Source organism: Heliangelus exortis, chromosome 7, assembly GCF_036169615.1.
Source record: "Heliangelus exortis chromosome 7, bHelExo1.hap1, whole genome shotgun sequence".
NCBI classification, from domain to species: domain Eukaryota; kingdom Metazoa; phylum Chordata; class Aves; order Apodiformes; family Trochilidae; genus Heliangelus; species Heliangelus exortis.
This window is the reverse complement of record NC_092428.1, coordinates 2,229,288-2,257,061: the sequence shown is the minus strand read 5'-3', so window position 1 is coordinate 2,257,061 and position 27,774 is coordinate 2,229,288. Positions and strand designations below refer to the sequence as shown.

The window sequence follows — 27,774 nt, the reverse complement described above, 5'->3', positions numbered from 1 at the left end:
AGTGCAAATGGAAATCATCACTATGCATCTGCCATGTTCTTTTACTGTCTTTCCTAGGTATGAACCAGCAGAAACAGCACAGAAACTGTCAGATTTCCAAATCCCAGGCAGTATTCTTCTTGAATAGCTGATAATACATACAGACTTCTTTTTGGACACAAATTTGACACAGTGCAACTGTAACAATAACAAGTAGAGGGTAATGCCTATCAGACATGAAGAGATAATCACCACAGGTTTCATTTTTGAAAGGGACTGTTTATCTACTTGCACAGCCTAACAAATTTATGTAATCAGCTACACGGAGTCACTGTGACCTCCAGTGATTTTACAGCTCATTTCTTTAAAATTTAAAGGATTGAAGAGGGAAAGCATGTTTCTGGCTTTAGAAGTCACAGCATTTCAGCCCTAAGTGATCTCAACTGAAGGCAAGAACATGTTGTCTCCATATCCAGCAGCTGATGTGCTTGCCAAGAGGTTTTCAACACTTGATCAATCTCTAATTTGAAGAGCTTCATATAGTAATTTCTGCTGGTTCAATCATTTGACTTTCTTTTACACTTCAGCAGCATCATTACTTTAATGTAGCTCACAAATTTGAAAGATTACTGGAAACACAGACCTTTGAAAGCTGGCAATTTCCAACAGGAGCACATACAAGCTTACTTTAAAACAAAGCTACTAAAAATTAAATGCTTTCAAAGTTATTCTTATCCATCCCATTTAGAAAAGCTTAAAATGTGCCATGTGTTTCTATCTCCTATTTCATCTTTGATCAGTTACCCTCCTGTTTTCTCAGCCAAACACACTATTTGACTGAAAGGACAGTACCCACAGGTACTCTACTTCTAGCTATCTCTTTCCCCCCTTTTTAAAATAAGATTTATTATAGCTCCCCAGTAACTCAACTTTTTTTCCCCCTCCCCTTTCCAAAACTTCAGCCCCCTTTTAAAATCTGCCAGCAGCAGCTCTTTAATTGCTTCTGCACCTCTCAATTGGGAAAACAATGGTAAAGTTTGATTCCAGTTATCAAAATCAAAAGATGGAGGGGAAAAAAACAAACAGAGAAGCAATGTCTGCTTTTGTAATAGGATTTGTCTTCCCACATCTCTCATCTTAAAAAAGTGATATAGGCCAACATTTCATTTCCACTGCCCAAATACCCTCAAATACAACAACAGAGTAATAGCCATGAAACATGGAGATATCCAGACAGTCCCTGCCTTTGGAATGGGGCAGCATTACCTGAAGAGACACAAGGAACTGACACAATAACATAAAGGCAAACAGACACACCAGTAGTGGGCACTGCAATTTAATCTCTGATCAAGTAAAGATTTTGCTGGCTGTGTGCAACATGCAATTTCTTTTATGTTTGTTAGACAGCAAGACCAGTTTATACACAGCAATGTGAGAAATTACAAACCCAATTAAAATAAACCTCCATTTGAGTGAAGTTTGTTATTTTTAAATTGCACTGAGATGGGGTTTTATTTTAGTTAGGCATCAGTAGCTAAAGTTTAACCATCCAGCAACCTGATTGGCAGGCTCAACATTTCATTCTTTATATCTAATACATCTGAGGAACTAATTAAAGATAATTTAGTTTTAATGAGGCAGAGAGAATGTATCAGTGTTAATTCAAATGGAAGCTGATCCATGAAAGTCAAGACTTCCAGTACCAAAGCATCTTAGACCTACCAGGGGATTACACAACAGAAGAGTAGCTGATGTCTAAGCTTATGTGATAAATGTAAGCTCTGCACCAGTCTAAGCAAGCACAAATCCTGTTAAACTTCCAAATATTAGAATACAGAGTTGAAAACACAGAAACCCTGTAAACACTAAAGGAAGATATTTTTCAATCTATGAGGTTTGGTTTTGCATGCTGGGGTGAAAAAGCCACTTCCTTACTTCACTGTTTGAGCATTGCTTAAATGTACTAAAAAATACACTGGCTAAAAGACAAAGAATCAGTCCAGGGTGACAGATTCAGAAGGACACAATCAAAAGCATCCCCTGATTGACTGAGAACAGTGTTTTGATCCACACTGTTTTGTTTTTATTTTTACTCAAGTACTGATGAAGCTATCACAGTAAGCAAGACAGATGATCTGCAGCACACCAACAGAATCATGATACACATGAATTCTGAATTCCAGGACACTGAAACAACACTTCCAGCCTTCTCAAACACAGTAAGTAATGTCTTACACACAGCCTACTACTTCTCTACTCTTTCCTTCCTGAGCAACTCCCTTTTCTGGCCCAGAATTCAGTCTGAAAACTGGGACTGGGGAACTGATCGACCTTGGGTTTTAGCTACATTTGTTTCTCAACCCAGTTTATATGCAACCAGGTGACAGGACAAGGAGGTAGCACCAAGCAGATGGATGTAGCAGCCTGTGACTCTTGAGCAGTGCCATTTTATCTGTGAACTGGGATGGGATGCTCTGCATTCCAAAGCTTTATCAAATGTACTGCCCAGTGCAGCTTTAAGCTTGTGGGGGCAAATATTTATTCACTGACATGGCTAAAAAAAAGCTGTCCACTCAACAAATTTTGCTGGCAGAATAACTCCTTTTCCAGCATAAAGCTAGTTGTTTATTATTATTATTATTATTATTATTATTAAGCTTTACTGTCTATATATTTGTTATTCAAATCCCCACTTCAGCAGAATATTTTAATAAGAATTTTAAAAATAACTGGATACACAAGATATGCAACAGTATCAAAGACTGCTAATACCATCTTTTTTAATTATTCCTCAACTTCTTAAATGTTGCAAATCCATGCAAGCAAAATTCTTGATCATCATTTGATGTCACAACATAAAACTGATTTCCCATATTTTACATGTGTGGTTTTCCCTATTAATTTACTCAACAGATTTATACTTTTGGCTTCATGATGCATTTACACCTCTCCTTTCTGGTTATCCAGATGACAACAAAAAATGAAAACAAGCGTTGGTATCTTAAAAACAGATTTAAACATTTCTAGTATTTGTAAATTCAGCCAACTTACCACTGCTGCCACAGTCAGCACAAGACAACAGCTCTTCTGGTTTTTTTTCACGATTCGACTCTTTCGTTCCCAAACAAAAGCTACAGATTGGGATGGGATCAGCTCGTGGCTAGGTGTAAAAATAAGTAGACAGTTAGCTTAAAGAAAGAGGAAAAGGAAGGAAAAAAAGTTTTATCATATTAAAAGCAGGGGGTTTATTTTCTCATATATTTAAGCTTAGCAAGATCACCTTTACCTGCTACTTTGTTATATCATGTATTAATTATCAAGACCTAAGTCCATTTTACTAACTCTGGAATAAGAGAGTTTATTACCTTACCAGATATCATAACAAACCTTGTATGCCAATCCATGCAATCGTCCCCAATAAAAGCCTTATGTTAACAAAACCAAGGAAAAATTAGAACTTAAGGCACTATTCCTGAATTCACAATTTAATCTGCAGAAGGCAATCACTTGTTTTTCCAAGGCAATGCTGCTCAAAGATTAAGATGCAAGCTGGCATTTATTACAGCTTAAAAGAGTCCCTTTCCACATGAAAACCAGTAACTTTTCCAAAAGCCCTTAAATTTAAGACATAGTTTATTACTTTCCTATCCAACTCATTATTCAACAGATCACCAGTTATCTGTTCCAGTCCCATCAGCTACAATACACAATTGGAACAAAGCAAACATGCAAATCTTTCAATGCCTGAAAGCAATACACAGAACTTTTCAGAGAAAGAATATAAATTTACCTCCTGATCTTCCTAAACTGTACATAAAAATATCTGCACAAATAAAATGATGTGCAACTATTTCTTCACATAGGATTCTCAAATAATAGAGTACCTTCCCAGATGGCTTCTAGTAGGTAGCATCACAGCAAGTCCAAAATTAAAATAGTTTCTTTTGCAAATTCATATTTTCCAGATTTAGCTAAGCAATGCTGTCAGTTTTATGTATCAAAGTAATTATTTGTTGGTTTCATCTTCCATTTTTACATTTCCACTCTCTGCCACAATGCTTGGCAAGGTGACAGACTATTTTCACTTGACCTACAAATCTGTTTTCCATTACAGTTCTGGAATTGAGGAGTGGTTGTTTTTAAGAGTGCTCTTGAGAAGGAATCAGCTTCGTGCAGATCCATCCTTTTACCTCAAAACAACAGAAAACACAAACACTCAAACTAGATTTACACTGTTGATCTTTAGGATCCCCTTAAATCTAGTAACTGATTCCAAATGATACCAACCCCTGCAAGGTCAAGTTGTCCTATCCAGCCAAGAGGAGCACACACATCCTCACCCTATTTTACAACCACTTCCATAGGAAGATATCTTGAGGGATAGTACTTCTTCTAAAAGCTTAGTCCTCAGAGGGTCTGTTTGCTGTTTATCTGCTCACAACCCACTTTCAGAATATTGCCATACTTGTATACACCAAAGAATATACATAAAAGAACCAGAGCCAAAAACTTTGCATAAATATGGACGTGTCTATTCCCTTCCACAAAAGGAAACTGCCTGTAACTAATACAGACACTGCCTGCAGTCTTTACTCTTACTAAAACATCCATTATGGATTGTATGGGTAGCTGAAATATTAAATTGCTACCTGGACAGAAGTCATTATGCTTAAGCTATAAAACTGCAGATTTCCAATGTAGTCATGCTTCGAATTATTTAGAAACAAACTACTGGTATTTTTTTGTCAGTTTTGGCAGGATGGCATTGAATGAGATCAGTAATAGTAATAGTATAGATGGGGAGAGATTTACCTGAAGAATTGTTCACTTGCAAGTTAAAAACAATGCACATATAAATAAAAGAAAACGAGTCAGTTGCTGTTCTTGCCAGTAAGAGATCAAAAGATTTGTCCCAGCATTTCACTTTTAAACAGACAAAAACTCTATTAATAAAAAAATAAACTGCACAAATAATCAGCAGTAAAAATGGTCAAGAACTATCCAAACAAAACTATTCACTTGCAGCATTCTTAACTACTACTACTTAAAAGTTTAATACAGATAATTTCAAAAGAAAGATTACTCTTTTTATGGAATTCAGTGAAAGTCTCCTCTTGGCAACCATTCCTCTCTCCTTCCCTTTGATATATCAGTGCTTTACCCATTTCAGAAACATTGGCTCTGATAAATAATTTACACAACAGCAAGTATCATTCATGTAATGAAACAAATCTAGGTCCACAATCCCATTTATCTCTAAGATTTTTTTTCTTGCTCTAGGAAAAGGCATGGCCATTAGCCAATATCAATTTACTTCCCTATTTCACACTTCCCCCTCCCTTTTTCTTTTTTTTTGTTTTTAAGTGAAGGTAAAATAAAGGCCAAAGGTTGCTGGCAGTTCAAGGCTACAAAGACTGATGTTCCCATATCAAAACCAATAATAGAGAGCTTGCAAATCCTATCACTTCACACACAAGTTTTCAAGCAACTTAAGGGCTCTAGTTTATATTTTGAAGCCATTTACATTAAAAGCTGTAGTGCCCTCTGAGCTACTGAAAGCTCACATGCATGATTCTTGCCAACACAGTGAACAAAACATAGCTTATATTGCTTTATTTGCACAGAGAAGCAAAACAATATTACTGCTGGTTGTATTCTATCAGGCTCACAACTGACCCAATAGGACAAACTGAGTAGGTTTTTGTTTGTGGTTTTTGTGGGCTTTTTTTGGTTTGTTGACTGGGTCAGAATATAATAGAAAAGCATCTCCTACCTGCACCTCTTTTCTCTACTTTTTTTACTTCTAAAATACACCAACAGAATATTATCTTCCAAAAAATAATGATATATATTTACCAGGAAGGTTAATTCCATTTAATGTCTTACTGGAGCTAGTATGGCCGTTTATTCAACACTGCAGTCTTTTGTACCAGATGAACCAGTAACATTCCTCTTGTTATTCAGCCTCAGTTTAAAAGGAAATATGTTTTTTCATCTAATATTTAAGAAGTACATTAATAATTGTGTTACAGAAACCTTAAGCATAAGGTGGATGCTCTGCCACTGAAGATTGGTCTGAATAATCCTTATCCAGCAACATTTCTTCAACAGAGCTCATCAGCTAATAAATTTTTCATTTCCTCAGTTTTGGAAACAAGGTAGATTATAACTTCCTAAAGGGTTTAGTATTCCAACTCACTAGAAATTGTACATCCAAATGGAAAAGGCTGCCCTGCCCATCTAAGAGTATTTCTAATTGAAGGAGGTGCAAATTTGCAGAGAATTCATAAGCTTTGTCAACAGGCAGTTGGATTCAGAAACTGAAACTTCACAAAAAACAGTCAAGCAAGAAAGGGTTTTTTTGATTTTTTTTTTTGATTTTTTTTTTTTTTATTGGTTGGTTGTTTTTTTGTTTTGTTGGTTTTTTTGTTTATGGGTTGTGTTGTTTTGTTTTGGCTTTTTTTTGTTTTTAATATATTCTAAACCATGGAGTAAACCAGATCAGCAGCTCATCACTTGTAAACAGGCTGCTAAAAATTCATCTGGACTTCTGTTACCTTATGCCAGAATTTGTCTCAAAACGCACCCAAAATAATAATTTTTTCCTCCCTTACTTTCTGTGCTTGTAGAGTTCCCATGCTCAACTGATTACATTTATAATTCCCAGGAAATTCTTCAAGCACTTAGCACGGTCTAACATGCCACCCCTCAAAAAGTCACATTGAATCCTGAAAAATCTTATTTTTGAGTATGCAAAATTACCCACAACTATAAATCCCACTGAAAGCAAGAAGATTACTATTTGCATTGCTATAGCACTCTGAGGCTTTAAACAGACTGTCTGAAAGGCAATGGTAGGCATTAGCTGTGTACATACAATTATGGTTTTCAGTGGTAGTCTCATAACATGTTGTACACACATTAAAATAAAAATTCTAACACACACTCCTAATCAATTTAAGTCTGAACAGTAAATAAAAGCCCTCAACTGTTCACATTTGTAACTCTCAGTGCCATTTCAGAAACAGCTCAACATCCTGACAGCCTGCTGGGAGGACACATCCTTTTGCATGGCACACAAATAGCACATCTCCATTACCCAATAAACAGCAACAGCCTGCAAGTAATTTCAGGGTTAACGGGATAGAGAGGCAAATGAGCATCTCAAATGGCTCTCGGGGAGAAATAAATCATCTACCTCCTTGGACACGATGTGTTTTATTTGAAGACAGCTCCCCACATCACTTTGTGTGCCTTAGTATTAATCTCATCACCAAGCATCACTACTGAACAGACATTGAGCTAAGCTGCATCTTCCCAAACCAGCACTGCAACGAGGAAGAGAGGCATCAAGTAGCATACTGTGCTAGACAGTTTTTTAAGTACAGTTTCTATTTTTAAGTTACTAAGAGGAACATTCCTGCTCCCTCTTCCCAACTGGGAAACACGCCCCAGAAGAGGAGGGCTCCCAACTACTGCTTAGAAAACAGTAAGCAACTTTAGGCTTCAAAAGTCTCTTTGTTGCAATATGGAAAAGACAACAAAAGTTAAATTCTATTTCAAGCCTGACTCCTGTTGCTTCATATAACACCACAAGATATCAGAAACTAAACCAAAACTCGTTCTAACTGATTAAAGTTGCTTCAGATGTATTCAAGAAACAAAAGGTCAGTGCTCTGCATAATGAATATTACTGAGCATGCAGGGAAGAAGAAACCCTGTTTAAAAGGCACAAAACTCCCTTAGACAGACACCAACATGGACTCCATTGGCTTTTGTCACATGCACATACAGCTGCCTGCCTGGGACTGCATTTCCTAACTCCAAATTCTACCTGTGACTGCAGTGCAGGATGAAGCAGGTGCCAATTTGCAGACCACAATCCCACAGGCATGTAAATTTTTGTATTCTTTTGGGTATTGCCTTTCAGCAGATCAAATAAACCCCAGTATGAAAAGCACAAGCTTCATTGCCATAATATGAAGTTTACTCAGATGTTGGTATATATGCATATTTTTATTCATAACTTATTAACAAAGTCATCCTACATAATGTGTATAATATGTTTGCAGCATGGCACAGGATAATTATTAGTTGTCTTGATGCTAATTGCTCAGGGAAAGTGTTTAATTGCACATTAAATTGATCATGTGCATATTTTATTTAGTTTACTCTTTGGGGCGAGTTTCCTGTCAGCACTATCTAGGTTTGAGTAGTGCTATAAACAGAAGTAGGGCTTCAGGAGACTGGGCAAGTGTTTGAAATGCAATTTTAAATCAAGCAAGCAGATTTTTTAAAGAATTTTTAAAAATAAAGCAAATCCCCTTGCTACTTCAGTTGAAGCAGGTGAATTTCTGCACTAAAAGCTTAGTTGTACCTGAAGGGAAAATATGAAGACCAAAGCAAAATGATAACATGCCATTAAAAAAATGCCAGATCCTTAAAGCACCTACAGCATCTTTCCTACAAGACCTATAGGGCAGGAGAGCAGTTTTTCACTTGATCAAGTGCTGAGATCCATGGCAGAGGGATAATAAAGGTGAACAGGCAAAGCAGCCCTATCCATACCTCAAGGGGTTACCCAAAAATCTGGCATTTCTAACAAATTCAAGAGGCTGCTCTGTGTCTCTGCTTCTTCACATGGACAGGCAATGTTCCACGTTGATGCACTGTGAAGAATTACTCTTGCCCAATCAAAATGTAATTTTAAAGTTAAAACCCCAGATAGATCACTGTGTTTCATTTTGTAAATACAACAAAACTATGTCCATTGCAATACACCAATGCACAGTTAACTGGGCTCCAACAGCTCCTAACAAGTTCAGTAAAGGCTTCACAGCATTTTTTCCAATGTTTCCATGCAGGCCTATTAAATAAAGTGAAAATCTCTTGAAGGAAAGAGACTTGAGCTTTGCATTCAACTATTATGTTTAAGTTGGATAAAAAAGTAATTACTACAGCAGTTTGTATTGCATGGCTTCTAAAAAAAACCCAAAAAAACAAACAAAAAACCAAAAGCAAAAAACAAGACAAACAAAAAAACCAAACAAAAATAAACAAAAAGCCCAAACCAACCCAAACGAGGAAAAAAAAAAAAAAGCCACCAAAAAACCCCACAAAAAAACCCCCCACCAACAACAACAAAAAAGCCCCAAACTAGGCAGGCTCTCAAACCTTGGTTTTAACCCTTCTTCTTTATTACTTCAAAGCCTGTGGTATCAAACAAAACTGGTCAAATCCAAGAGGCCATTCATTCTCTGTCCTGGCAATAAAATGCCATACGACTCCAGGAATGGGTACAAGTTCTAGCATCAGAATTCACACAACAGACAAAAAAAAAGTACAGGAGAAGCACCCCAGCAAAGCTGATTCAGATTGCTTACTGTAATTTTGTGCAGGATTTCAGGAGTGCTTCAAAGTGGTTTTGCTCTGCCTCAGAAAAAGCTGTATTCCTAATAGCCTACAGCAGGTGATAAGAAACTTCAACAAAAAGGCATAACTGAAGGAAATAAAGCCTTTCAAAGATCATCACTTAGCAAAGGAGTCTAACAATACTATTGGACTATGCCCAAGTTTGAAACCAAAGTCTTCTAGCAGCAACCTCTCTCCAAGACTGACAGGATTATTTAATGCAACAGGAAGCTGCTTCTGTTCACTTCCATTCAGCAGCAGAAGTAATGAAATAACCTGTACCACAGTTAAGGTCCACTGCTCATTAAAACAGAAGTTTCATCTGTAATACTCCAGTCTACTTCCAATGCAAGTTTCCCTGTGTAGTGCAACCACAAAAACACTGCCTTTGATCTAATTTTAAATGAGTGCAAAGCACAGGTGGGACAAGAAAGGGATGAACTCATTTAAGACATAGTGGACAAGTCCATTACATGAGAAATTGTTCTGTGCAGAGATTTTTTTTTATACTGCTATGCTTTAACAGTCAAATTCAAAGTATTATTTACAGCTCATGTTCTTTGGTGGCTTAACTCTCCAGTTTTCCAAATGCTTACGACCAGGCATCTATATTTATAGGGTAAGAAAGAATGCCATCAGTTTAGTGAAAATAAAAAAATTACATATGGTGTTCTCTAACATAATTTAAATGAGTAATTACACTTAGAATGAGCATGGTTAACTCCCTCAGTTTTCCAAAAGCCAAGCATTTGTGAAATTGTAATTAAGTGATGCAAATTGGTATTTTTAAACTACTTGTCTAAAACACAGATCACTTCAATAATAGCCTACAAAGAATTCTACAAAACCCAACTCACAGAAGAGGTTCTGTTATTTCTCTCTACTTTGATGCTTGCAGTAAACTCTAGAAGCTCTCATTACTAACAAGAAGTTCTGCTAACCAAGGCAACATCTGAAAGATCCAACACCTACACCCTGGAAATTTTTGGGACATAATTTAACTGCATTGCATATATTTTTTGCAAACAAAACCCCCTAAACAACAACAAAAAAAGCATAAAAATAACTAAACCAAGCCCAAGTATAAATTGTATATAAAGTCTTCCTGAGACTTAAAATTCTGGTTGAGATGTTGCCTTCACTGCCATCTGAGACCTGTGCCATTTATGTGCAGTTCAGATATAACACATATTCCCCCAATTTTTAACTTCTTGTAGAATTTTCTTGTAATGTGCCATTTAAGGGGTGCTTAGCTCTATAAATTTTACTATTTAGGAAATAAGACATAGTTGCAGCCCAAGCTAGTTTTCCTTAAAGTCTACTTCAAGCCAAATGTGAGGTTTGCAGTAACTGACCTGTAGGAAAACTGCACATTTCATGTTCCAAATGTAATCAGTATATCCAAATGTATATATTAGTTAATAGAAAGCACTCCAAAGTTACTTGATCTGACCAGAATGCCTCCTACCACTGCCAAATAAATAAATAGTATGATCTAGTTATTCCACACACACCAAAATAGTTTCATGATAGGCTAATTAATCATGAACATAACTTTTCAGACATTACATAATTTCACACAGACTTTCTTGTAGCTCCTGCCAAAGAAAACAACAATTTGTATGAGAAATAAATCTACACTTGAAGAGAGATGACAGTGACAAAACATGACGAGAGGAAGAAAAAGAGGGGGGAAAGGAAGGGGAAAGTATTAATATGGCACAAAAACCTCTGTGTAATTTTGTTACTCAAAACATAGCCAAGATTGATGTTTAAAAATCAAAACATAGAAATCAAGTGAACTCAGCAACTGAATAAAACTTGTAACTTTATTTATATATTAGCTAACAGACTCTCTGGAAATCATGTTTCTCTCTCATTTGGGACAGACCTAATGATGCACTGATCAAGCACTTTTGTAATTCAGCAAATCAGTCTCAGATTGACATTTTCAATCTGCCAATACCTTCATGTGATTAATTCAACTGCATGTTCAAAACATGCACTGAAAGCCAGATATAAAGAAAGCAGGGCAGGTTGGCATGACAAAGTGATACTCCAGAATTGTTCATTTCAGTTCCAGGGGTTTACTCCATTCAGATTTGTTATTTTAGACTGAGTTTGTTTATCAACACCACAGAATGTGTACTGAAGAAGAAATGAATGCATTCTGAAAAGGGTTTTCCTTAAAAGACAGGTTTGTGTGGTTTATGACATCAGCTTACACAGTCTATTTCCCTTAAACACTTGCAAAGTTTCATTATACCTGAGAAAACAAATTTGCACTTTTAAGATAGCTGTAAGATAATAGTAATCACTGCAGCTGTTAGGGGAAAAAATAATCAATGAGCTTGTGCTAAGAGGTTTCTCAAAAATTGCTACAGACTGAATTTTTACAGACAGCAGCTTCTTTCCTTCTACAGAGGAAATTCATGGGGTGAAGTTCTGCTGTTACTGACTGCTACACACTCTCCTCTTTTTTTTCCTTCCTCCTGTCAATCAATGAATGCCTAAAAATACAGTTTAAATGCACTCAGGAAGACCACCACACCTACAGTCTCTCTAGCTTCAACTTATGCAATATGAGGAACAGTCCCTCTTCTCCAGGTGACAGCAGAGTAAGAAAACTGATTTCCCCACACACTTCACCCTGAAAGAGTCCAGAATTTCTGCTGTTAAGAAAAACAGCTCTGAAATGGTCTCTTCTCAAATGCCCAATAAGTGACAGCCCACACAACCTGAAGATTTATATAGCTTTTGATTGTATCATTGCAATTGACTGAGTCTGTATTCATATGAGCACAATTAGAAGTTTGACAGCTATTCACTGAAGTTAAGTTCATTGTTCAAAATGTGCTGTTTCCTAACATTTTCTCCCTCCAAGAAACTTAATGGAAAGAAGTTGCAGTACAACATCCCCAAAACATCACCACTAATGATGAGATCTTTCATGGCTTCACATAAAATGTTGTTTTATGCACAATAGTGAAAAAAGAAGGCATACTACTAGGGTATGCACTCCCAAATACTCAAATTTTAAAAACACAAATATTTGTGGTGTGGAAAAAAGGCAACTCACCAACACCATAGGTAAAGGAAAAACCACCTACTCCTTCACAGCAATTACAGATAAAACTCACAGGTACAGAAGGATGTAGAAAAGTTATGAAATGCAGCAAATTATTTTTTTTTCTTTCCTTCTTTTTAATTCTTCCATCTTGTAATTTTCTCCATTACAACTGCAGGAGAACAGACAAAAGTCTCTCTCTGCATTCTAAGACTCCTGTTGAACACTGGTCTCCTGCCCACGATCCTAGCTAAACACACAGAGTAGTCTCAACTCCAGCATTGCTTCCTGGGGAAAAAAATCAAGACCTTCACTAAGAATTTTGCCTTCCTTATCAGGATTTGCAGAATCTGCTGACACAGCACCTTCCACCTGCTGTGCCTGGAGAAGAGAGGTGAAAAGGAATGATGAAGCCATCAAACTAGGCAAAAGGTATTCCCCACACTCATCTATCCAGCCCCCTCAAAGTAGTATTTTCCTAAGCTGCCTTTTCGCCAGAATACTTTTGTTGAATCATCCCTGTAAGGAAGTACAAAGAAATTCTATGGCATGTCCAGAGAATTAGGACACAAATTCACAATTGGGGAAAAAAAAAAAAAAAAAGAAGGCGCCAAGTCAGACAACACTGACTTCTAATCAAGTGTCTAAAAACTGAATGCAAGAGTAACTGTAAAACTACTTATTTATGGGGAAAAAAATGCTCCAAAGCACCTCAATAAATGCACAGTATATTAGAAAGACATGACTTTTAATCATCTCTTCTCTAGACCTACTCCTACCCACAGTTTTACTTTGCTGTCAAAACCCAAAAGTAAAAGTAAGATGATCCTGGTAGCTTCAGAAGTAATAGGGGGATGAGATGAGGCCAGGGAGATGGCACTTCAACATGAATTAAGTGACAAGGCTTGCCAGACATACACATGCTGTTTCAGAACAGCTCAGGGCCAAAGAAAACCACCAGACACCAAAATACTGAAAGAGCAACATCCCTTTCCATCACCAGTGCAAATAATCAGCATTACTTACAGTGCCCCAGACCACAGACACAGAGAACAACTACTTTGGACTTAAGAGAGAAAAAGACACATGTCCTTTCACCAGTATTTACATCTGTTGTAGAGAAAGATCTGTTTCATATTTATTAGTTGCATTTATTTTAGTGCAGATCTATATTATAAAACATCTACTTTCAAAGTATCATTAGTGTCCTATTAGCTACACAAAAACACAGTATTGGATTCCCCCCCCCCCCCAGTGCAACCTCCCCCCAGCAATACTTCACTTGATGCTCATTCATCTCCAGGATTATCATATAACTACCAGTTTAAAGCTGGATCAATGTTTTTTCACTTCACTGAACAACCCAATCAATAGCAACAAGGACATTCTGCTGTCAAATGCAAACTGCTGCTCATGCTGCTGGTCCCCCCTGGGCTTGGCGTTACAGAACCATGTTAGATAGATCCTCCCATGCAGCACTCAATGTGACACTGATCACTCTGCAGGCACAGTGCAGGCTATCGATGCACGGGCTCCAGCTACACCAGCACAGCTCAGGGCTTTGCACCTCCAGAAAATTGAGCTGTAGTCAAGACAAGTTGGAAAATTATTTGCACCTCCCCTACTGAGGACACTAACCTGGTTTGATTCCTGCTTTAATTACATTTGCGTGTGTTGGCTTTTCAGGAAGGGAAGCCAAATGGAGAAGCTTTCAACAACATAAAAAAAAAAAAACCACACACCAAAAAAACCACAAAAAACCACCCAAACCAACCACAAAAACCAAAAAAACCCCAAACCTAAACCAAACACCCAAAAACCCAACCAAACCAAACACCAAAAAAAACCCCAAACCAAACACTAAAACCCAAACCCAACACCAAAAAAAAAACCCACCGCAAACCAAGCAAACCAAGCACAAAAAAAAAACCCCAAACCAAACACCAAGTAAAACCAAACCCCAAACCAAACCCCAAATAAAAAAAAAAACCAAAAAAACCCCACCCAAGCCCAACACCAAAAAAACCACCAAAAAAACCCCAGCCAAACCAAACAAAAAAGAAAAAAGAAAACAAACCAAACACCAAAAAAACAAAAACCCCAAAACCACCAAAAATCCCCAAACCAAGTGCATTTCACTAATCCATAAAACCCAAGAAAGTTTTCACATTTTTCATTCCAGCCACTGAAAAGCATTCTACCCAACTTACAGCTCTTCAACTTCTGGAGAGCTACACACATCAAAAATATCACTGTATACATTTCAGACAATCATCATGTTTTGTAGTTAGATCAAGCACGTTTGCAGAGGATGGGGGCAGTTGTATATACAAGAGATTCCAGGGTTAATCTCTTAAGAATATATCCCTAGCAGTACAACCAAAGCAAAATCCACTGGTGGGGCTGCCTGCCTATTTTATACTCTGTCAGTAGCTAAAAGCAAACAAACTCTCCCCAAACAAAAAAACAAAATGTAAAAAATCCAAAAAACCATAAGCCACTAAACATAAAGAAAAGAAAAAAAAAAAAGAAAAAAATAGAAAGAAAAAATAAAAAGAAGGAAGAAAAAGAAAAAAAAAAGAAAAAGAGAAAAAAAAAAGAAAAAGAAAAGAGAGAGAGAAGGGCTTACATTTGACTCTTTGATCATATTACCAAATAAAATCAAGCAATTTGTTCCATCGTTTGTTAAGGTGCTCAAACAGAAAAAAGGTTCTTGAAACTCATTGTGTGTCATGGAAACAAGATGGGAGAGAAGAGGAGAAAGGACAGAGATATCACACCAAATAAATGAAAATATCTGTCCTTACTATGTCTGGCTATCCTAGCTGGATAATTCCACAGCCTGTGCTAAGGGACAGAATACACAGACCCTTTGTTTGAACGAGATTATGAACTCTGCATCTGTTGCTATAAAAGAAGAATAACAACACTCACAGATTTCCCTTTTTTTTAGGCTCTGAAATATCCCTTAAACCCATAAGATTTTATGTATTTCATTTAATAATACCAAAGTTAGCTTAACCTAGAGTCTTGTAGCTTCATTTCCCAGAACAACCTATCTAGTTAAATTTGGTTTCACACTAGATTACCCATCTTGTACTTCCTTGATTACCTCCTCATCTCCAAATTCTCAGATTATATCCCTCATGCTCACTCTCACACCCACAATATTCCTCCTATTTACTGCAGGTCTTCAGCTTACCAAAAGGCTATTTTTTTCTGTTGGTTTGGGACTGGGCAAAGCAGGGTGGTTGTTTAATCACAACCAAATCAACCAAGCCCGAGTTGAAGCAGCAATTAACAGGCAGCCACGTGTGAGGTCCTATCAGGAAAATAAGACAACAGAAGAAACCTGCCAGCTTGCTATGGTATCACACTTGAACAACCCTGGGGAAAGGACGAGAGTATTTTTAGCATGTCAGCCAAGTACAGCACATGAAGTTTCCTCAAATGTGTTTATCAGATGGCTTCAGACACATTTTAAGAAATCAAGACAGGGATGACTGCAGTAAAAAGGAATACATTCATGTATTTCCTGTGCTACAGGAAATCTGTTGCCCAGACTCCCTGTTGAAACTTGCAAGATCCTGATATTACCCTGGATAAGTATAAAATGGACACCTGCTCATGGAGAACTGCCCTGAGACTCCCTGTCACAGGCCTGCTAAGATAACCTCCCATAGGAAAAAACCTGAACAACAACTTAAAAATCATCACCCACAGGTGAAACATCACCATGTCATCAGCCTTCCAGGGGATAACCAGAGATCCAGAAAATCCATAATGAAACCAAAGCTCAAATCTTGCCAGAGGATCCTAACACAGAGGTGCCAGCCACTTCCTATCACTGGTGTCCTTACACTCACACTGGGGTTCCAATGGCCATGGCAGCTACTGCACAAACCAACTGTGATGACAGCTCACAAGAGCAAACTCAAGCCTGACAAATCATTATCAAGCTCTCAAACCACAGGAGTTAAAATTCCTAAACACAAGGTGTCAATAAGGCAAGGGACTACCAGATGAAAGAATGCTTAACTTTAGAATTTGTTCTCCTTTCTTCACCCACATAATTCAAAGACCACCCACAACTGACTACACTTCACTGAAGTTCAGCAGAACTCTGAACAACTATTTTCTGTTTAATGAATGCCTTCAAAAAAAAAAAAAAATAGATGGCTGAAATCACACTTTGCTGGATTCACTCTGGGTATCAGTCAGTATTTGCATAATTCTTTACAATGCAAGGTCAAGCCTACCCTGATCCATTGCTTCAGTCTAGAACAGCAGTGTTGAATGCATCCATACAGACCATGATTACCAACTGCATCCTAGGAACACCAAGAAAGCTGTCATCTCCTACATCAGTGGAAAGTTCATTACATTAAAAGTGGAATTATCTTGCAGATCTTGAGAACAAAAGCCATGTTCTGCAAGAGAGGAGGGTTTTACAGCTACTTCTGTTCTGCATTGTGAGGTATGTTTCTTACTTCATGTGGTAGCTTTCTATGAGCGTACACAGTCCTTGTCAGTATGTACTTTCAAACTGTATTAATACTTTATAGCAACAAACACGTTTTAAAATAACACTGTAGCATAATCAATTGTTGCTACATTCCAGATTGAAAATTGTTTCAAATTCATTCTGATTTTACTGTTGCTCTTTAAACTACGTAGCCTCTAGAATTACAGAAACACATACTTAACCTAGGAGAGCAAGAAAACCAAATTATTAACCAGATCTGATGGCAGATTTTAACAGAAGCACAATGCTCCCCACTAAATCTCTAAGAAGTCTGACAATTTTATTAAGCCTTTGAACATACACACAATGAGGAAGATGGACCTGGTGATGTCTAAATTTCTGTACTTCAACTTCTTCCTTATTTCTTATTAACTGGCAGTTCCCCATCATCTGTCTCCTGTTCCTTCTTCTCTATCCAAACCCAAGTCCACTCTAGGTAATGCTCATCCCAGAGCTTTGATGTCTCTTCAGTTTCACACACACAGATTTTGTTAAATTTATTTATTGATTGATTTTTAAGTTACATGAGAACATCATTAGGGATAGCCCATCAACACCTTTTTGCACAAAAAGCTTAACTAATACAGTGCCACATGTTCACAAAAACATTCAAGCACTTTTTTTCCTGGGATTCCATTGTTTTGAGAAAGACAAAGTTCAGAAACATTTTTGCAGGCACAACGGAGGAAAAAAAAAAAAAAAATGAAGGATTCCATTTCCCTTAAATTCATGTAAGCCCTACAGACTTTACTCAGGCCAAATCAACATATACCACTTGAGAAATAGTTTCCTAACCCTGAAAAACAGTTCTGGCAAGAGATGAGCTACAGTACAGTGACTGCCAGGGATCTGTCAGGAGAGAATGCTGGAAGACATCTGAAGAAACTATGTATCTTCTGGAACCCCTTCTTTAGCTATAATCAAGGACTAGCAACTATCACACAAAATTTCTTTCGCTATTTGTTTCATTTTTATTACTTCATTTGATTAAAGTCTGTTTAAGAGCAGACAGGAAGTTTTCCCACTGCAATAAAAAGCAACCCTGGCCAAGAAAGGACTTGCCCATTAGCCACACTATCTCCACAAAGACAGCAGCCTTATTAAATTACAACTGTTTGAACAAGGTCAAGCACTCAGGGTTTAATTCAAAGTGTTTCCAGGTATAATGCTGTCAGGTCAACTTAAACAAGCCAACAGAGGCTTTGAGCTTGATTAAATATTAAAACGGAATCTTTCACATCTGTTTTTACCCAAGGATGAAATTACTGTACATCACTTCAACCAGCTCATTAATACACTAAACACATAATCTTGCCTCCAAAGGTTACAGGAATATCAATTCTTTCAGAGAGCCTGCAGTGAAACCTACACAACTCAGCTAGAAGTGAGGTCATTGCATGCTTTAGCAGGATGTCAATATTTCTCTATAAACGTGAGAGGTAATCAGTGAGACATAGATACATTTTAAATTAAAAGATGGGAGCCTCCAGTGAGGCTAAATCAGTTGCCTTTGATCTGAACCTTTTAATCACTCATCTCATTTTCTTTGATAGATAACTTGATAACAGACACAGAACAGGAAGTTTGATCCAACGGTAATTATTTTTCAAACTGGAGGGCTGTCATGTCCAACTAGAAAGCTGCTTTTAAAAAAAAATTGCACAGCATAATTTTTAATTGAAACATAAAAAGGTCTATCAGGATCATCTATTTCAACACCTCTAATTTCTAACGATACTTTCATGCCATGTTAGGGTAGGGGAGAAGAGAGCCCATTTGAGGATACAACTTCTTTGAGCACCTGCTGCCCTTTAAATCACAACAACAACAACAAAAAAGAAGATACTCCTGTGGCATTTGCTTTGCATGAGAGAGGAGACATCAGTCATCATTTTTTCTGACTGCAATCCATTAAATGCACAGAGACAAATAAAAGTCATCCATTCAGAACAACAGATGTGTAAGATGGGACTTGGAATGGAAACAAGGGCAAGTGCTTGGTGTCTGAATTATGTTTGTCCCAGATGAGAACTGTAAATTGATACAGACTGATATTGAACCTAAACATCACTTGCAAAATAAGATATGTTAAAAAACAACTAGAGAAACTGCCACAAAACATCCCTATTTACAGTTTTAACAGCACTCTCTCAGGGCAGGGGGGGAGAAACTCTGAATGGATTCAGATGTCCTTACACAACAGGAGAAATGCACTAAAAATACTGGTGAATGCCCTAGCATCTATTCCAAGAGCAGCACTATACATTTTAAGCACTAGTGGCTAATAAGGCATGAGACAATTTGCTCAAGACAAAATAAAATACCAATACAACACAGTCTTCTACCACCCACTAATTCACACTTGAATAATATAATCAACCAGACCAAACTATGCTTAATGTAAAGTCAATAAATTCCTTTTTGGCTGTTGACACAAAAACCTACTGGGAATTAAACACTTGAGGAAATTAATCATTAGAACACCCTGGCTCAATGCACATCTATATTGAAATAATTTGGTCTTTAATTCTCTTTATTTGTAGTTGGGTTTAAAGCAATGAATTTGATAGAAGGAGGTCTCATTAAACCAGATCCAGTTCAAACTGCCTTTCATTAAGCTTGGTACATTTGAACAAAGTCAAAAAAGATTCATTGCCTTTAAAACAATCACACATTATAAAGCAACCTTAACAAACCAAGATCATTAACACAGAATACAATATAGGTGCTCAGATTTGATCTGAGCAAAACCCAACATGAATGATCTGTGTTTTTCTTGATGCTCTTTTCTTGCTGACCACAGAACCTCTTATTGACAAACAGCAGGAAGACCACCAAAATAAAGTGTCTAGAAACCCAACCTATTATGACAACCTCCCAGCTTCCTGTTTTAGGAGTTATATTTCATTCTTCTGACACAGATGTGGTTTAGCATTGCAGCTCACAGACTTATTTGCCTTGGAAATCAACAGCAGTAACAGGTGGCTTATGCAAAGCCAGTTTGGGAGACATCACATCCACAGGTTAAGGAAGCTTGTCTGCATGGAAATGAGAGATCCATTTAGGAGAACTGTACCAACACTCTTCTCTACATGGATTCATAAGCTGCACCAGCTCTGTGAAACCTGGCAGCAGTCACTGCAGTTCAGCAGCCTTGGAATGCCTCCAGCTTTAGGTCTTCACCCCAACCTCTTCCAGGACAAGGCATGATGGTCACTGGATATTACCACATGAATCCTGATTCCTGCATAATGCTTAATGAAAGCCTCTGGCAACACAGAGAGGCTTAGACTAAAAATGTGCTTAAATACATGTGCTGTAGCTCAAGAGCATAATGTTAATTGCTTCTACACACATTTACCTTTCTACTCTGTTGTAGATTAAGAGACAAGGCAGACAGTACACTTTTGCAAAGGGACTGCTTGCTCTCAGGTAGGCACTCAAAATCTAGGTGGTATGAGTAAACTGATACACTCAGTGAAGGTTTATATTTTCTCCAAGTGCACACACATCATTTACTCCAGATAGAAAAATTTCATATTATTTCAAAATATGAGAAGTAATTTATTTTCTGTCCCAACCCCTCTGATTTCATTATGCATAGTTTATGCCTCCACAGCCATTTGAAAATGCCTGTCTTTTGAAAACTGAAACATGCACAGTGTTTCAGGCCTTCTTATAGTAAAACACCTAAACCAAAACTGAGTTATAAATAGCAGTGACATTAGATTGGAATGGGCAGGAAGAGAGGGATAACCTAGCATGAAATACAAGAGTTTTCTGAGCAATTAAATTGGCTGTCCTACTGAGTTGCTCCCACGAATCATGACTTTCCCCAACAATTCTCACAGGTGAGGAACACACTGACACCACAGGTTTCAGGATGATTTCATTAGTGACTTCAGAAGGCCATCAAATAGGTCAGTACTAAAAACTTGCTTTATTGCAGTGGTACATGGTGCCATGCCATTTGTTACAGCATCTTTTGGCCCAAGTTTCAGCAGCTATCAACAACTCAACTTACTTGAAGAAGTGAAAAAATATCAAAACTGCTGAATGGCTGCCTGTCCCTAGAGAAAGGAAACTTCTCCCAATGATAAACGTCACTATTGAAAAATTATCAATAAATGGAGTATTTTCATCTTTCATCTCTCTTCCATACCTCATGGTCTTTTGTTTTTCCCTTCCATTTTCACTGTATCTTGCCCCGTTTTTTCTGGTTTTAGTATCAGAGTCTGCCAGTCTTCACAATGCAACAAAATTGGTAAATCGCTCTTTTTTATAAGTGAGGGTGATGCAAATAAAACATTTATATATACATATAGCTTGGTGTATGAATGCAAGACGTGTAAAAATAGGAAACCCCAAGGCACAGAGAAATCACTTCTCAGAAGACAAACATTCTCTTCCCTGGAAGCTGTTTAAATCAGTTATTTGCATCAATTCCTGAATCACTACTGCTAAGCAGCATTAGAATATAAAAATCACACTCCCTTCAGTTTTCTCCTCTTGAGATTTACTATTAAATTATAAGGAAAATAAATACTTCTTGCTTAAATTGAACAGATAACACAATACAGCTTTTATCAAACCAACAAATATGTTATAACACACAAGCTTCTGGATCTAAGAGACTTCCTTCTTTAGTTTCTAGCAGTTTATAAATTAGGTCATTTGTAGCATAGAAAAAGCTTCATAATTAGTACCTAGCTTATCATTAAAACCTCACATTCACTGTATGATGTCACAGACTAATGAGTTTGGCTCTCATTTACACACTCAATAATTTTCTGGCATCTCAGTATAGTCAATCCCATTATTTTCCATATAATTGACCAACTTCAGCAACTGCAATTCTTCTCTTGTAAATACAGAACACATTGCACAAGGCACAATCATAGTTATCACTCTTAAAATAATTCTACAGCATGTACAGTTTAAGTTTGACAAGGCTTAAGATGCTTTGCCCTGCAGCCAGCAAAAGTTTGATTTAAGAAGTACTGTACAGTAATTAGATTTTAACCACAAAATTACTTAAAGTACCACTATTCATTGACTGGTACAGCTTTTCCTGCAGTAGATTAGACTCATTACTTAGAGACTGAAAAGTAGCTCAAGATTCATTTAACTCCAGTAGGAGAAATTAATACATTTACTTCTGATTACAGCAGTGAATGAGGTTCTGCAGGTCCAGCCATGCCAGACACCCTCTTGGACTAACACAGAGCAGGAAGTGTTCTAGCTGACTCAAATCTCAATCAGTGACCAACATGCTAAATGCTCCTAAGTGCTTCTAGGAAAACCCAGAATGCACGTTTTGAAATTTGCTACTCAGACAGCTTGAAATGGCAACCCCCTGTAACACAGGCACAGAAGACAAGGGATGATTCAGTAAGTACTTGATTTCAGACAGCCATGAGAAATCCTGAAACATTTTCACCTACTTCAGCAAAATCTCCATCTCCCAAGAACAAGATCTGAGAAAATACCTGTCTCTTGTTGAGTATAAAAGAGCTGAAAGTCTGAAAGCCAAGAAGTCCTCTCTTGCTGGCCCTCAACAGACGTTATGAATGGTCTTCAATGAATCAAAGGAGAAAGAAGTAGCAGAAAAAATCAGGATTCAACAGCCTGCAGCTGTGCTGTACAGTACCCTTCAAAGGTCCAAGGCAAACACAGCAAAAAGCAGTGAGGAAAGCATGCTTTTCAAAATCTGTTTGCATAATGCTACACATATGCACAAAAGACAACTTTCCTAAGAAGGTAGTATATCCCCCCCACCCCCATTTCTCCCCTTTATTTTATGGCATGAAAGTAAGTCACACTCCTTTTATGGTTTCTTTGCATCTTGCCTGGAATTTAAAGGACAACACCTGTCAACAGCACAAACCAACTTTTTGTTATGGACCTTCAGCATTTTGTTAATCCTGTTTTCACATATTCATGACGGCTTGGGATTTCAGACACCCTGAAGTATTTTATTCTGTATTACTAGTAACAAAAGAAATGCAGCAAGGAGCAACAAAGCTGCTTCCTCTTGGGATGCAAAAGATTCTCTGCCTTTTAGCTGTTGCACTTTTTACGTGTCACCTGTCAACCCTGACAGCCAGCAAAGGAAAACCTGCAGACACCCAGGACATTTTCCTCCAGAAAGGATGCATTTTTATCAAGGATAGTACCCAAGGCAAATGTCTCCAAGAAGCCTTTACAGGTAGGTGTCCATCAGTACTGATCATAGTTGAAAAGGTGTCTCCAGCACCTGCTGGTATGGCTGCATTTTCTGATGCATTCAAGCTATATATCCACAGGGAAAGGAAAAAGATAGAAGGGGTTTACACCCTTCAGGTCTTCACCTCACAACATAAAGAATGGTGATACTTAAGGTCACTACAGACCTCGCACGTAAAAATTTGTATTGACCAAATTCATGATGTCTTCACAATCAAGGCATTCCAAGCTGATCCTATCCCAAAGATCCCAAGACATCCCATCCCAATTCTACAAATGACCACAGGAGCTCTGTAGCCCAGTACTCTCCTCTTCCAGCCCTTTTTATCATTTAACAAAAACTGTTTTATTAGTGCTACAGAATTGCTTCTGCAGGATGAATTACACTACCCACCTCTTCTATTAACAAAATTCCATCTTTTTTTGTTTGCAGAACAGCTTGCTCCTATAATCTAGCTAAAAGCCTTCCCATTCTCAAATAAAACTTCTGCATGATATGTCTCAAGACACATCTGCTCTAGAGTCAGAATAATTAAGCATTGGACTCTAAAAAACTTGCTTCACAGCACTCATTTGGTCTTTTGATTGTACTCTAATGGATTATCTATTGAACTTGGTCACAATTTAATCCAGTGTTAGAACTCCCAATCAAAGAAAGATTATTTTAATCCACCTATGAAAGCTTGAGCTCTTGAGCTAACACACAAGCCAACCCTGTTAAAAAGCTTCACCTGTGCTTCTACCACTGCAGACCCTGCAGCACAATATACCATAGACACACTCTTTAGTTCCTTCTCAAGGCTTTGGAAGCCCTTCTAGGCTTTGGAAATGTAAGCACTGCCTCAGGCCTGCATTTTTTAGTCAGTTCTACTCTAGTAAAGAAATACAGACGGTGCAGTCAAGGTCTCAAGTCAGCTGTTTGGTTTTTTTAAGCTGCAGAGTGGTGGTGGAAGGCAGGTGGGTGGGAGAAGTCAGTGCCAGTGAAATAAAAAGGGGAGAAAAAGATCTACTCTTTCCTTCAGCAGATGAACAGTCCAACACTTACCATGCATGTTTCCCAACTCCCCACATTATTTTAAGCATTATTTTAAATATTAAAATATTAAACTCTACAAAAACAGGACAGGAAACAGCATGTCCTATACTGTGTCCTATAGCACAATGGTGAACTCACATCATAGTCAGCTTTTTCCTTCCCCTCATTATGAGCAGTGAAACCACAAAGCCCATGCTAAGATCTTATCAGCTGAAGTCCCTTTATGGGAAAAGGTCAGGAATGACTTCAGAGAAGTGAACACTGCTCAGCTTGAAGTTTCTGAAATAGCCACAGATTTAGAAGACACAGATTGAAGTGCGTCCATCCCGACCCAGTGTTTGGTCCTCATCTATGGCTTGTGCTATTTGTACTAATGACTTCCTGATTAGCACTCTGGAGAAGCATTAAAACTGACTACAAAAGTAACACACCACCACAGCACAATGTTTGCACTGAGGCTGATAGCACCTCAAAAGTGCAGTCTGAATACAAAGTGGCACTTTGGGCAAAAGAACCCTGAGAATTTACCTAATGTAGAGTGAACAGGTTTCATACAGATTGCTACTGCCCCTCACTTTCAGAACAGGAGACTTCTGAGGACCTCTTTGGAAGCTGCTAATCAAGTATTTACTACAGTTTTTCCCTCGGGCTTCACACCCATGAGGCTAAACCACAAATCACAACTTAACATAATGTCTTCAATGCACTTCTACTAAGTCAGCATCAAAAGCATTAAAACAAACAAAAAAACCCACAAAAAACCCCAACAATATATTTTGCTATGGTTTTCACTAAGCCAGCTATCTGTTCCAGATCATGCTGCTCTTAGAAAAGCCTGAAAATAAATTGGAACCCCACACACCCAAGAAACAGAAAGCCAGGCATAGAGCATAAATTCCAAATCTGTAGTAACCACAGAGAGAGTAGGTTCTGACAGCAACTATAAGCTGTATCCAGTAGACCTGTGATGGAATTAAAAGAGATGCACTAAGAAAACCCCACATTTTTGTAGACTTAAGTATTGACTGTTTTGTGGATACAAATAAGCTGAAGCTGCAAATAAAACAACCATTACTTTCTTGTGGTACTACTTAATAAATTCTTATCAAAACTGGTATTTTTATAAAACTCAACATAACAATAGACTGCTGGAGGAGAAATGCACATTCTTAAGTTCTTTACAAGCAATGGCTGCCACTTCAGTTTGAATGGCAGTTTTAAGTCATGCTTCCCTCTTGCTGCTGTGTGCTGGAAGACCTGATTTCCATCTATACTACATTATGTAATAATTACTCTTAATATCAGGGCAATCACAAAGATGCTAAGCAGACCATTTTTTAAAGCTGTTTCTCTATGACAACATCTCAGTTTTTTATACCCTGTGACCATAACAAACTTTCAAAACATGAGGAATTCTTGGAAAAGTATAGGACTTACACATCAGCCATTAACTAAGAAAAAAAAAACAAACAACAAAACCACCAAACCTCTATAAAAAATTCCACTAGGTAAAAGCAATTTCTTCAGCATGAGATGTTATTTCAAACAATCATTTATGATTAAATGTATTCCACCTAAGTGTTAACACTGCATTCAGAAATCGAAACCAATTTGATTATTAGGGCACAAACACAGTGAAAGTAAACACACAAATATGAAGCCCTTCCTTTTTTCTCTAATTTCAAAGATGTATCACTGACTGTGGTATTTGCAGGGAAAACATTTCAGCTCCTAGGCTTCCTAAAAGGATTAATTCAGAGTAGCATGTGCTTGTCTTACTCTAAGTTTATATAATAACTACAAGTCATTCAACTTAAAAATGCAATGATTTCTAAATTCTATACTTCAAATACTGATTTTTAATCAGGCTTTTCATTATAACCCAATCAAAATAGACTTTCTAGTTTTTGAACAATGTAGTCTCGACAGAAAAAGCCCAAGAATACTGCTTCAAATTGCATGAAGGATGAGTAATTATTTACTGGCAAAAATCTAAGCAGTACATATAATGAGGTTTGAGGGTTCAGAGAACATAAAGACCCATTAAAATATTATAGAAATTATAAAAAAAATAGATAAACCCCCCACAATTTCAAGAATGAAGTCTAAATTATATTTAAACAGGGCAAATGAACCCAACCTGGATCTCAGAAACATTTTCTCCTGTAAGGTATTTTAGAAAGTGACCCTCAAACTCTTAGCACTCTTCCGTTTACATCTCACCCCAGCAAAAGAGGTGCTGTAATATATATAGCTATTTCTGATCTGTATCTAAACCTCACTGAGAGGACCATAATGGCTTGAGAAAGGTCTCTTCAGTGTCCTTTGAGTCTTCAATCCATTATTTTGTTACAGAAGTATATTACCTCTTGTATACAACAGCACAGTAATACGTGTATACTGCTTTATTTATAATTGCTGTAACACCACCTTATTCTAGGTTAGATTTTATCCATTGTATTCCCAAAGCAACAGAATTATCCTCAAAAAATCCATACCTTTAAGATCCTTAGTAAACAATTTCCTCGGAGAAAACTATACTGATCTGAAGACCTTAAATGTTGGGGTTTTTTTGAAGTCTGTAAACACTAACAAATCAGAACCATTTTCACTTTCTGCAATGCAAATAACTTAAGCTTTACCTTGGGGAGGCTCCAATTCCTTCCCCAGCCCCTTTTCAAAACAGTTCTTGAAACTAAATATTTCATTTTTTTCTGCAAAAACAGTGTTTAATGAAAACGATCTAATTGAAACCCTGATTCTGCCTACTAATTAGTTTTCCAAAAGGGTGGGGAAATAAGCTTACAATCAAGTTTTACTTTCACAGTTAACCATCACCTTTAAAAATACCCTCCAGTAGATGACGTGCATACTCACAAGTGTGATCCAGAATAGATTTAATATATTTATTAAATTTGTAATAATCAAATTTCTTAAAGTGTTTTTGAGGCAAGCTTCAGCAATAAACCGTGAACTAGTTTTAAGCCACATGAGCTACATAGTATCAAATCATACTTCCTTCCGAAAAACAAACAAAGGACAGAAAATCCACCAAAACAAAACCCGAAACTAGTTAACAAAAGCAACCAGAATCAAGAGTTACTTTCCTTTGGATCACTTCAAAAAAAGCAGAGGAAGAGAAGTAGGAGGGAGGAAAACACAATGGCTCTTTGCAATCTCACTTGCCGACCTACTTCCAAAGCTTAAAATATCAATGAGCCTGTGGTGGCAACAAAGTTGGAAAACACAGTGTGGACAAAATACTGAAGATTATTTCCTATTGGACTGCTGTGATTACTAACACACTGAAGCCAGTATTGAATAAAAAAAAAAAAAATTCTTACACTGGTCTAATGCTCAGTACCTGGAAGAGGACTAAATACCCTTTAGCATAATCTTTGTATTCACTAAATCCAGAATTCAAAAGTAGAGCAGCTGCTCAGTGCCTGGTCTGCAGAATTCAATGAATGACAAAAGGTTACCTTAATTCAATGAGATAATCAGCACACATTTACCCACTACCAAGAGTTT

At 37.4% G+C, this 27,774-nt stretch overlaps 1 protein-coding gene across 7 annotated transcripts in view; it reads right to left on the bottom strand.

Moving 5' to 3' along the window:
* KAT6B (lysine acetyltransferase 6B) overlaps window positions 1–27,774 on the bottom strand; it is a 103,422-nt gene that overhangs the window by 37,643 nt on the left and 38,005 nt on the right. For all 7 annotated transcript variants that reach the window (XM_071748222.1, XM_071748223.1, XM_071748224.1 and 4 more), the window contains one exon: window positions 3,031–3,139. In XM_071748222.1, the coding sequence (XP_071604323.1) occupies window positions 3,031–3,139 (109 nt within the window). The remainder of the gene's footprint in view (window positions 1–3,030; window positions 3,140–27,774) is intronic.